The 13,368-nt window shown below is 43.5% G+C and overlaps 1 protein-coding gene across 1 annotated transcript in view; it reads right to left on the bottom strand.

Moving 5' to 3' along the window:
* RBM44 (RNA binding motif protein 44) overlaps positions 1-13,368 on the bottom strand; it is a 1,989,784-nt gene that overhangs the window by 692,081 nt on the left and 1,284,335 nt on the right. The window contains exon 14 of the mRNA XM_086956335.1: positions 12,785-12,875. Coding sequence (XP_086812461.1) covers positions 12,785-12,875 — 91 coding nt within the window. The remainder of the gene's footprint in view (positions 1-12,784; positions 12,876-13,368) is intronic.

Raw genomic sequence — 13,368 nt, 5'->3', positions numbered from 1 at the left:
ATCTGTTTAATGATAAAAATGTATATACATTTTGGGCCATTAGATCCATGTAAGCGTACTCTATTCCAAGATGGCCGCGATATTTGAGCCTTGAGTCTGTTGTTTATTTTTGTCACTTAATCACGTGAAACTTTATTTATTGTTTGCTCATTGTTTGTGGAATCACCCATGACCAAGGCGAGTTTCTTTGCCGAAACGCGTTGGGTTTTTTCCGTGTTTCATCACGATGCTGCATTTAAATAAATAAATGGATTTGGAAAAGCGCACTTTGTATTGGATTTGATCCCTAGTTTCTCGAGGAGTGTGCAGTAGCATAGCGCTGCTACGTATTGTGGACCTGAATATTTACACAGGGTCACCTTTGCCCCTGAACTGCACCGCTGTCTGGGTGTCCGGTGTTGCGAAGGATGTGAACCTGAATATATATATATATATATATTACCTACTGGCGGTCGCCAGTAGGTAGTTATAGTTAGGATTTTTTTCAATGTTAAATCTCAAAATTCTATTTGGAATAACTTTGGCACCGGTTGACGAATCTGCCTGAAAATTTCCTGAAAATGGCCTCGTCGAGCTCGGGTCCTTCCTTGAAAGTTTGGGGGGATACGTCAAGCGGGGGCCGAGATAAAAGGGGGGTCCCAAAACGCGTTTTCCCCATGTAAATTTCCATAGGGCGGTCGATTTCACTTTTAGCCCGAACGGCTGAATGGATTTCCAGCAAACTTGGCAAAATTGAAGGGACTGGTAGCCCGATGTGCCTTTGCTATGTCTCAAGATATGTGCTGCAGTGGATTTTGAGTAATTTAGGTTCAAAAAAATATATATATCTATAGGCGCTCTCCGGTGCGCGCACCGGAGTGCGCTCCAGGCGCGACACGCGACTTGCGCGCAGGAAGCTGATTGGCTCTTGGGTGTCTGTAAACATTCTAAACAGTCTGGAGCGGCCGCCATCTTGTGTCTCGGTAAAATCGAGACACAAGGGGTTTGAAAAAAAAAGGGGCAAATGACCATAAGGGGGAAGAGTAGACCCCCCTCTGACCCCCTAGGTTTGATGTAGGGGCTAAAATAGGGTCCTGCAGGGCATTAAATGTTTTATTTTTTTTTCCGTTTTGCGCGGGGGAAGCGCATGGTACGCGCACCGGCGAAGCACGGGGAAAATCCAGGACCATATTTATGAAGGCCTTGCGCTGCTAGTTTTGCGCCTCCTGTGCGTCAATTTTTGTGACGCACCAGCGGTGTAAAAAAATGTGCATTGTTATGCAATATTTAAAAAGTGACGCATCTATCTAGATGCGTCACTTTTTAAATATAGTGCAACGAGGCACATTTTTTTACACTGCTGTTGTGATGCGTCACTTTTCTGTGCGCACTCCTTATGACATTCCAGATGTGTCATATTTAATGTATGACGAATCATGTTGCAAGGAGTTACAGATACATCAGTATTTCTGACATATCTGTAAACATAAAAGTGATGCGAGGCAGGTGCAAGATTTTGACGCAACAGCATCCTAAAAGTGACGCAGAGAAATCTTATAGATTTCAGTAAGTCGTTATTACCAAGCTTTTTGCGGGGGAATGCCCCCTTTGCATACATTATACCTGACGCAGATATAATGTGGCGCAGAGTTTTAAAAAGTGACCCATGTACCTAGATGCGTCACTTTTTAAAAATAGCGTCAGGTATAATGCATGCAGAGGGGGTGTTCTCCCGCAAAAAGCTTTGTAATAGCGACGCAGTGAAATCTTTGAGATTTCACTGCGTCACTTTTAGGATGCTGTTGCGTCAAAATCTTGTGCCTGCTTTACAGCAGGTGTTAGACTGACGCAAGCCCTTTCACATGGTGCTTTTTCCATGTGAAAGGACACATTACTGGAGTTGCGTCACTTTTGTGACGCACTCCAGCAATGCGTTACTTGGAATGTCATAAGGAGTGCGCACAGAAAAGTGACGCATCGCACCAGTGGTGTAAAAAAATGTGCCTCGTTGCGTTATATTTTAAAAGTGACGTATCTAGGTAGATGGGTCACTTTTTAAAATCAAGCGCCACATTATATCTGCGTGAGGTATAATGCATGCAGAGGGGGTGTTCCCCCGCAAAAAGCTTTGTAATAGCGACGCAGTGAAATGTTTGAGATTTCACTGCGTCACTTTTAGGATGCTGTTGCATCCTTTAAATATAGTGCAACGAGGCACATTTTATTACACTGCTGGTGTGATGCGTCACTTTTCTGTGCGCACTCCTTATGACATTCCAGATGTGTCATATTTAATGTATGACAAATCATGTTGCAAGGAGTTACAGATACGTCAGTATTTCTCACATATCTGTAAACATGAAAGTGACGCGAGGCAGGCGCAAGATTTTGACGCAACAGCATCCTAAAAGTGACGCAGAGAAATCTCAGATTTCAGTACGTCGTTATTACCAAGCTTTTTGCGAGGGATTGTCCCCTCTGCATACATTATACCTGATGCAGATATAATGTGGCGCAGAGTTTTAAAAAGTGACCCATGTACCTAGATGCGTCACTTTTTAAAAATAGTGTCAGGTATAATGCATGCAGAGGGGGTGTTCCCCTGCAAAAAGCTTGGTAATAATGACGCAGTGCGTCTTTTTTAGGATGCTGTTGCGCCAAAATCTTGCGCCTGCTTCACAGCAAACCTTTCACATGGTGCTTTTTCCATGTGAAAGGACACATTACTGGAGTTGCGTCACTTTTGTGACGCACTCCAGCAATGCGTTACTTTTGTGTTTACAGATACGTCAGAAATACTGACATATCTGTAACTCCTTGCGAATTGATTAGTCATATATTAAATATGACATATCTGGAATGTCATAAGGAGTGCGTCCAGAAAAGTGACGCATCGCTGTTTTCACGTAGCGATGCGTCACTTTTCAGAAATGAGGCCTCCAGTTTATTCACTGTGTCATAACTTTCTTTTCTAACACTCACCTTCTTTCATTCCTCCTACTTCACTTCCTTTCACCTCTCATACCTTTCTGTTCTTTCTTACTCATTCTCCTTTCAATTATCAATGCACTATATTTCACTTACTCTTCATTTTTTTAAGAATATAGCTCTTTGATGAGAATTGGAGGTAGTTCTGAAAAGAACTTTTGGTTTTCTTCTTTTAACTGAACAGGAACAAAAACATGGAATGGAAACTGCTCAACAGGAGCAAAAAGAAAAGAAAAAAATTAGGGGTGGGAAGGGCAGCGATGGTTCTCCAATGCTCGAACCATGAGCAGGACACTTTGCTCCCCATAGGTGAGGAGTTGATTGCAGTATCTGCATTTGACGACCCCATGGTTAAATGCAGGTTGTATGTTTGCCACCTGCTCCTGCGATTGCTCTCTCCCAGAAGAAGTTGCTCCTCCTGTTGATGTAGAGGCCCCATCTCTGGGAACCTCTTGTGCCAGAGCCCTGACACTTTCCCGGGCAAAATTCTGGGGGTGCCTCCTCTCCACATGGCGAATCATGGTGAAGTTGCCAAAAGAATACTTTTTTTGGGGGTTACCCCGTGACAGGACCTGTTTGCAGATCCTGCACTCTACTTTTGGTGCATTCACCTTTTTCTGGTCTGCTGGAAACTTAAAAAATTTCCAGATGAAATGTTCTTTGACCTTCGGCTGAGGAGGCTCTTCATCAATGAAATCATTGGAGTCATCTTCACTGCTGGATGGTCTGGCAGCCATGATTAATCAAGAAATATGCAACAGCAAAAAAGGCAGGTCTTTCAGTCACAAAAGTGAAAGAAGAAGTGAAGGAAATGGGTGGGGATTTCATTCATTGTAAAAAAAAACTGTTAGCAACCAATGAAAAGTGTTATTTTAGGGTCACATGACCCGACGCGTTTACGCTGCGCGCTCCGGAGCACTTCCGGTGCGTTTACGCAGCGCGATCGTAGGCGCTTTTGCGTGCGTTTATGCGCCGCGAACGTAGGCGCTTCCGAGGGCACTTACGTTGCGCGCCGAAGTGACGTCATCAAACTTTTACAGAAATGCATAATCATTTTCCTTATTAAAAAAAACTAATTTTATTTGTATGGTACGAAATGTTTTGCATTATTATAAACTTTTCATTCATATTTTTTTTCACGAACGACAGTTGCGCTCACGGAAAAGCTTACCGGAGAGCTTAGCTGAAAGCTTCCCGGAGCGCGCACCCAGAGCGCAAAAGAAAAAAATTATATAAAAAAAACATGAATACTTTAAAAAAAACAGCAAATTGTAAAAAAAAAAAAAAGGTTAGAAACTCGATATACAAAGGAATTAGCATTTAAAAAACCTATGAAATTCACTGAAAAAACCATAGGTTTCACACCAGTTATAGTTAGGAATTAGCATTTAAAAAACCTATTAAATTCACTGAAAAAACCATAGGTTTCACACCAGTTATAGTTAGCTGGAAATTTTACTGATATAAAACCATTGAAATTCCCACGTTATAGTTAGATGGACTCACTATAACTTGCGCGTGCAATGCACTGCTGATGATGTCTTATTAAGCCAGTTAACCAATCAATTTTTAAAAACCATCCATTTAGACACTTATTTAAACATTTATTCTTCCATCAACTTTTACATATACATATATAAAATATATTTATTTTTCAGAAAGACACACATTCACTGGATGGTGTCATCAGTGATGTCATGAGTGATGTCACTGACCATGTCATGAGTGATGTAATATGTGATGTCATCAGCAGTGCATTGCACGCGCAAGTTATAGTGAGTCCATCTAACTATAACGTGGGAATTTCAATGGTTTTATATCAGTAAAATTTCCAGCTAACTATAACTGGTGTGAAACCTATGGTTTTTTCAGTGAATTTAATAGGTTTTTTAAATGCTAATTCCTAACTATAACTGGTGTGAAACCTATGGTTTTTTCAGTGAATATATATATATATATATATATATATATATATATATATATATATATATATATATATATATATATATATATAATATAACTATGCAGCCCTATAAAATCCAAACTAAAAAAAAGGGACAAACAGCCAGAAAACAACTCAGCCATACTTGCATAGTAATAAATTACTGAAGGAAACTTGTAACAGAGACCATACACCCAAATGCCTTCGTACAAGAATTTCTTTATTTTCCAGAACAAGGAAAAAAACAAGTATTTGAAGGCAGTTTGGCCCTTAGGCTGCATAGGAATTACTGTCCTGAGACAGAAAAGAAAACTGGCACCTCGCCTTTAAGACTTACAAGAATCTAGGTACTTTGCCCTTTAAGAACCTCAGCATGCACCACAGCTGACAGTTAGGTCAGTTCTTTTTGTAAAGGCGTATAAAAACCACTTAAAACCTGTACTAAACATTGCTAGATCGGGAAGGCGGGCAGGGTTCTTATGACTTTGAGTATACCCCTGGAAAAGAACCAGGATTACAGGTAAGTAACTTATCCTCTTCCAGGGGATACTCATCAATAGTCATAAGCAGTGAGGTTCTGTGAGAATCGTAATGACGTTTTGGGCCTGTTCCAATATGGACGAGTTCGGTATCTATGAACCGCAAATGGCGAGTTTAGTGGGTGTACGCGTTTTCGCTACTCTACTTTGCAGCATTCGTCTTATTCGTGGGTTTCTTCATCTGAACCCACGGGTTCCATTTTAGCTACGGCATCCATTTTGTTTCTTGCCCTCACGTAGCCGGCGAACGGACAATGTCCGCTTCATGACCCTGAGTTTCCCAAGCTCTTGCGGAAGACGCATATCCCTTTGAGTGTGTCTTTATGACTGGGGGATGACACGGCAAACGCAGATGGCTCCGCTCAAGGCTCATCTTGCCGTGCCGGTCTATTGTTTCAGCCGTGCATGCATTAGGCTCGGATCCTTTGATCCTGCGATCACGCTTCCGATATTGCCCCCCTACACTCTTTTCAATCTGTTGTCTGTCTGTCTTCCTTGCACCTGTTTCTGTCCCTTTTCTTAACTCGTTTACAGCCAGAATGGAATGTGCTTAATGTGGAGATAACGTGCTTTTACAGTTGGGAACCGGCGATGCTACTGTAATTATGTTCCGGGCTTCTGAAAACATGAATGCAACCCTTTTGAAGTTTACTGTGGGAACTGAGTTGTAACCTTTTGTTCACCATGTTGTGCAATAACCAAAATGTGTATAAAAGGAGCGATCCACTTTTTGCAATTTGAAGCAGTCTCTCAGAACCTACACTTCGTGTACTTCTTGCGATCTCTGTATCCCTGCAGTAAATAAACGCTGATCTTTGACGCCGAGGGAAGTGTCCCGTGTCTAAGTGATTTGTACGCCGGAACAGGTAACCCACGAAGGTTTCATGTGTTGTCCCCTGGCACCGCTGGGCCTTAGAATAGCCCAGTCCTTCAGTAGTGAATAGAATAGCAAGCCCATACCCCACACTTCGCGGACTAGCAATGTAGCACTAGTAATAATACCAATCTTGAAGTAATAGGTACCAATAATCAACCAAACAGATTCCTCACAGATGCTTGACCTACATAAGCATCTGGCCGAGTATCTGAATCTAAGCAGCAATGGCGAGAAAAGGTATGAACAGAAAGCCATGTGGCTGCTTTGCAAATTTCTGCTATGGGAACGTTTTGAGGAGAGCCGTGGTTGAGGATTTTCCTCTGGTTGAATGCGCTTTAGGCCGTCCTTGAAGAACTTTATTAGCTAAATGATAGGCCTAGGAAATACAGGAAACTATCCATCTTGAGATGGACCGCTTAGAGGCTGCTAAACCAGTATTAATGGGACCATAATTGACAAATAACCGGTACGTCTTTCTAATACCTAAGGTATAAAGAATGTAAGGCCCTTTCAGGGGGAGTAGAGGGATTGGGAAAGAAAGTGGGTAACGTGATTCCCTGATTGATGTGGAACTCTGACACCACCTTTGGCAGAATACTAGGATGAGTTGTAAGAACCTCCCTATTTGCATGAAATACTGTGTAGGGTTCCTTACAGCACAGAGCTTGCAATTCGCTTACTCTACGAAGAGAGGTAATTGCGACCAAGAAGGCCACTTTCCAAGATAAGTGCTGCAAAGAAGACTTGTGTATTGGTTCAAAAGGTGTTTCCATCAGCTTGGTCAAGACCACCTTGATCTCCCACGGAGGAGAAGGCGCTCGAACAGGTGGATACACTTCTTTTAATCCTTCTAAAAAAAACCTTCACCACTGGAATCTTAAAGAAAGAACCCTGTGCAGGAGATTTTCTGTACGCTGTGATGGCTGCTAAGTGTACCTTGATGGAGGAAAATTGCAGCCCCGACTTAGCCAGATATAACCAATATGGCAGTATGACCTGTTCCTGTCCTGAGACTAGGTAATGTCTGTTATTCAAACACCAGATGTAGAAACGCTTCCATTTGAAAGCGTAGGAAGCTCTAGTGGAAGGTCTTTTAGCTTCCTTGAGGATGTTCATACAGTCATCTGGCAAGTCTAAGTGCCCATTTTGCAAGACTTCAGTAGCTATGCTGTCAGCCGTAGCGAAGGAAGGCTGGGATGGAATACTTTCCCTTGGTTCTTGGACAGCAGGTCCGGACGGCAAAGCAACCTCTGGGGTGGAACTTCGGAGAGCTGTGAAAGGTCCGGGTACCACCACTGGCGCGGCCACTCCGGAGCTATCAGTATCATCCTGGAGTTGGTCTTGTAAATTTTGGTGATCACTGGAATGAGTGGCAGTGGGGGAAAGGCATAGAGCAAGTTCTGGGACCAGCTTATCAGCAGCGCATTACCGCTTGAACCTGGTTGGGGAAACCTGGATGCATAGACAGGGCATTTGGCGTTTGTTGTGTCTGCGAACACGTCTATGTCTGGAAAACCCCAGCATTGAAAAATGCCTTGAGCAACGTCGTTGTTGAGCACCCAGTTGTGCGCCTCTACAAACTCTCTGCTGAGGAAGTCCGCCTGAACATTTAGGACACCCGAGACGTTGACTGCCTTGATGGTCAGACGTCTTGCCAGTAACCACTTCCAAATTGTTTGCGCCTCCTGGGACAGAATTCTGGACCTAGTGCCTCCCTGCTTGTTCAGATAAAACATTGTCGTGGTGTTGTCTGTCTGAACTAAGAGGGAGTTGGATCTCAGAGACAGGAAGAAGGATTTGAGAGCTAGCTGGACCGCTCTCAGTTCCAGGAAGTTGATATGGTAACCCTTCTCTGTGTCCAACCACCGACCCCCCTTTGGAGGTGATCCATATGGGCACCCCAGCCCTGCAGTGAGGCGTCTATCACGATAGTTTGTGTTGGAGTCTCTTGGTGAAAGGGAACCCCTTGCAGTAAATACGATCTCTTTGTCCACCACCAGATGGAGTCCTTGGAAGACTGGGGAAGTGCAATCCACTCCTCCCACTTCCCTGAAGCCTGTGCCCACTGGTCCTCCAGAGCCCGCTGAAGAGGATGCATGTGCAATCGAGCATTGGGGACAATGGAGATGCACGAGGCCATGGACCCCAGGAGAGAAGACCCCTCTGACCGTAGGTAGGAGAGTCTGAAGAAGCTCCTGAGACTTCTTCCTGATAGATATGAACCTCTCCTCCGAAGGAGACACACTTCCTACCACGGTGTCCAGAGACGATCCCAGGTAGTAAATGCTCTGAGTGGGGTTGAGAATCGATTTCTTGAAATTGACTCGTAGACCCAGGTTGTTCAGAATGTGAAGACTGCTAGACAGATGCGACTTAAGCAGAGATGGAGTTGAACTTTTCAGAAGTCAGTCGTCGAGGTATAGGTAAATGAAAATTCCTCGTTTGAGCAGAAAGGCCGCCACCACTGCTATGCCCTTTGAAAACATTCTTGGTGCTGACATGAGTCCAAATGGCAGAACTCGAAACTGGTAATGATGCCGAGCCACTTGAAAACGGAGAAACTTTCGATGCTTCCTGGACACTGGAATGTGGAAATAAGCGTCCTGCAAATCTATGGAGCACATCCAGTCTTGTTGATGTAAATGGGGGAAGATCTAGTGTAGAGCCAGCATCCGGAACTTTTTTTTCCGTATGTATCTGTTTAAGATGCGAAGATCCAGAATAGGCCTGTACTCCACAGAAGGACCCTTTTTCTTGACCAGGAAATAACGAGAGTATATCCCCTGGCGTCTCTGATGAATTGGGGCACGTTCTATGGTTTCTTTTACCAGAAGCCTGCGTACCTCCTTTTGAAGGATGGGATGACAAACCGAATTCCCTCGGAAGAATGGAAGGAGGTGGAGTCTTGAAACGTAGTGGATATCAATTTTCGACAATATTTAGCACCCATTTGCCGCTTGTTATATTGCGCCACTCCTCCAGAAAACCAACGATACTTCTCCTACCGGAGTGGACAAAACGTTTAGAGGAAGTAACTGCTCATTGTTTTGCTGGCTGTTTTGAGGTAGAGGCCTGTTGTTGTCTATTGTTGCCTCTTCCCCTCCCTGGACGTCTTTGTTGGAAATGAGACCTTTGCTGCTGCAGTTGACCTTGCGACGACCACTGGTTTGATAGACCTTTTTGTTGGAACTGGTGTTTCACAATGGAATGAAAACGCTTACGAACGTCTTTCTTCTTCTCCAGACCTACCGCCTTTACTGTGTCCAGTTCCGCTTTCATTTTTGTCATCTCCTCGTCTGCATGAGGACCGAAGAGAGAAGATCCATTAAACGGTAAGTTGGTGATCTTTTGCTGTACTTCTGGTTTAAGGCCTGTTAATCGCAGCCATGCAGCACGCCTTGAACAGATCCCATTAGCTTATCCGTGAGCAGCTAAATCAGCCCCATCTGCTGAGGCGCTAATAACTTGGTTAGCGACAAGACCTCCTTCCTGAAAGATTTCTCAAAAATCTTGCTGATCTTCTTTAGGGAGCTGGTCTACAAAACGACCCAGGGAATCCCATAAGGACCTGTCGTACCTTCCCAAAAGAGCAGAGGAACTGGAGACCTTCAAGAAAGAGGCCGATGTGTTGCACATCTTTCTGCCCATAGAATCCATCACTTTGCTGTCTCTATCTGGAGGAGCGGAGGATGAAAACATCGATGACTAAGTTTTCCTAGCCGCTGCCACAATGATAGAATCTGGAGGCGGATCTGAGCTAAGAAATAATGGATCCTGATTAGGGGCCTTATATTTCTTAGCTATTCGTTAAGGCATAGACTCCACTGTGGCAGGAGTTAGAAAGGCCTGAGTGGCATGGTCAACAATGGCAGGAACAAGAGGAAGCAATGGTCTGGCTGAGGAACGGTGATGTAGGGTCCCAAAGATTACCATGGCGGACACAGTAGGAACTGACATTGTAATATTTAATTTGCTCCTCGACATACCACCTCATTGAAGGTAGTGAGATCGTCCACAGGTGAAACTCGTGATGGAGGTGTAGAAGTACAAGTAGGAGAGTAATCTCTCCTAGAGGACTTGGTAGACGAGGTAGACCAAGTGCGAGGCCTTCGAGGACTCCTCCTTGATGAAGAATGAAAAGACCTAGATCTGTCCCTTGAATATCTGTGACGGGATCGCGGAGAGCGTGATCTAGTCGGAGTTCTTCTTCTTGAAGAAACCACAGTGGGTGTCCTTGATGTTCGTGGAGATTTCCGAGGGGTTTGAATTGGAGATTTTGACAGGCGGGAAGGAGAGTAGGTACGGGAATAGTCCAAACCAAGACTGCTGATAGGCCTAGCTTTCTTCCGCCTAGGTTCTTCACCAACTTCTGGAGAGCCCTCGGGGAAACCTGTACAATATTAAGTTCAGGTGACTAAGATCTTGAGGGAGAATGAGATGCACCGGCATATTCCTTGTCCCTCGACGTCGATGGCCTAAACGTCGACAAATGTCCTACCCTCGATGTCGAACCATGGTGATGCCCTGTAGGAGTCAAGGGCTGTGCAGATTTCGACGTCTTCACAGGAGACCTCGACGTCTACCTGGCATGACGTCGTGGCGATCTTGACTTCGGATGACGTCGCCGTTGTGGCGACTCAGACGTCGTGGTGATCTCGACGTTGAATGGTGCCTTACTCTTGACGTGGACTGGTCTTCAGGTCTTTTCGACGTCGGCAAGCTTCTCGACGTCAACTTACGGTGAGGTGACGGAGAGTGTCTTGACATCGATGGGGGTCTAGACGACTTGTTTCGACGTCGATAGGCCCGCATCTTGGCCATACCTCGTTTCCGAAGCAGGACGCTTCGACGTCGAGGCCTTTCTCGACAACAGAGACTTACGCCATCTCGACGTCGGAGACTGTTCAGGCCTTTTCTTCAATGGTGGCTGCGATACAGACGGCGAACAATCTGGAATCTTCCTTTTTCTCGACGTTGTAGAAGCTGACTGTAGAAGGTGTCGATCCTTCTGATGAGAGGAGGGCTCTTGATCCCCAAGGTCACTTTCTGGATGTGTTTTTCCTCTCTCCATCACCGCCTGAAGCCAAATCCTCTCTCTATCACGGAGTGTTCTTGAGGAAAACCTTTGGCAGTGATAACAGGCGTCTACCTTATGAGAAGAAGGAAGACAGGCGATACACACGGAGTGTGGATCTGACCTAGCCATCTTTTTTTCCACAAGATGGACACTTTCTGAAGAGAGCTGGCATTTTGACAGAAAAAGACGACAAGTTTCTCCCAGAAAAAGAAGGTAAAACTTCTTCCAATACAGGAGAAATGCTAAACAGCAAGAGAAATAACAATTTCTGACTAAAAAGTCAAAAAACTGTTGAGCTCAAGCTCCAGAATCCTCACAGAAGGAGCCGGAAAAAAGAACTGACCTGTCACCTGTGGTGCATGCTGGGAGCATAGGGCTCTCTGAGGTTCTTAAAGGCAAAGTACCTAGATTCTTGTAAGTCTTAAAGGCGAGGTGCCAGTTTTCTTTTCTCTCTCAGGACAGTAATTTCTATGCAGCCTATGGGCCAAACTGCCTTCAAATACTTGTATTTTTTTCCTTGTTCTGGAAAATAAAGAAATTATTGTACAAAGCCATTTGGGTGTATGGTCTCTATTACAAGTTTTCTTAAGTAATTTATTACTATGCAAGTATGGCTGAGTTGTTTTCTGGCCGTTTGTCCCTTTTTTAGTTTGGATTTTATAGGGCTGCATAGATATATATATATATATATATATATATATATATATATATATATAGTTATAAGCTCCGGGGTCCCGCACATGGGCAGGGATAATTCACTGCTTATGACATTGAGGAGTATCCCCTGGAAGGGAAGTAAGGTTCTTCTCTCTGTATGCTTGTCTTGTATACTGAAGTGAACTTAAGAAGGAAACTTCTGAAGTACAGGATTTGGATACAAGTCCCATTAGTGACTAGATCAATTTGAAAAAAACAATGCAAAGTCATAGTTCAATCCAAGGATGCAGATAACTCAGGCAATTTGTTTATGTTTGAGATGATGCACACAGGATTGATCATGCTAGGGAATAGTTTTATCATGAAAATGTATTTGTAATTAGTTTTGCAATCCTTAGCAGTGACTAAAAAGTGCAATTAAACACCAATCCATTCAGATCGTTAGCCTACCTCTTCCCAAATATAAAGCCTCCCTCCAAAATATTAAAAACACAATGACATTCTTTTGGTCCCTTATTACTTCAGCTTTAAGTGGGGAACGCATTATACTTCTCACTCACTCATTATACAGAGAAATCATTCAATGCCATGCTCTCAACTTAATTTTAAACAATGGAAATGCCAGTTCTGTTGAGCAGTCAAGCCATTTCATGCTTACACGTTTTAAGTATACAACATATCATAAGTCCAAGCAAGATCTCAGAGCTTAGGTTTAAATCACATACCCTTTGTATTGCTGTCTTCTACTGATGCAAACTCGCAATCTTGAAAAGACTCGTATTGGGTGCCACAACTGCTTTCGGACAACACATCAGCCTGAGATATGATTATAAAGCATTATTTCATCAAACAATCTCATGAACTAAATAAAAACAAGACACCTACCAAAAAATCTAACAAGGTTATTTAAAAAATACATGGGATAGAAAAAGTTACTTACTTATAATAATAGTTCTCCACCAAGGGAATACTTAATGAATTCAAGAACACTGATTTATCCCAGTATTCAACCAGAATGTCGAAACACTTTCATAAGAAAAAGGTCTTTATTTTCTAAAACTAAAATAACTATCACAGTTCTGGCACTTTAAAAAATGTTTACTTCTTTCTTTCAACTCTGCCATCCAAACTAATTAGACTGGCGGTGCAAAGTTAGCATAGCAAGAGACAGAGAAAATTACCAATGGTCTACAGTTACGTCAGCCCATGTTCACAGACCGATGGGCACCATGTGATGGCCTCTACTCTGTGCAATGCATTGTTTGAGGGCACAAGGAGGGCTTGCATAGGAAAGAACTGATGGGAATGA

Source organism: Lissotriton vulgaris, chromosome 2_1, assembly GCF_964263255.1.
Source record: "Lissotriton vulgaris chromosome 2_1, aLisVul1.2, whole genome shotgun sequence".
Lineage (NCBI taxonomy): Eukaryota > Metazoa > Chordata > Amphibia > Caudata > Salamandridae > Lissotriton > Lissotriton vulgaris.
This window is presented reverse-complemented; position numbering and strand designations above follow the sequence as displayed.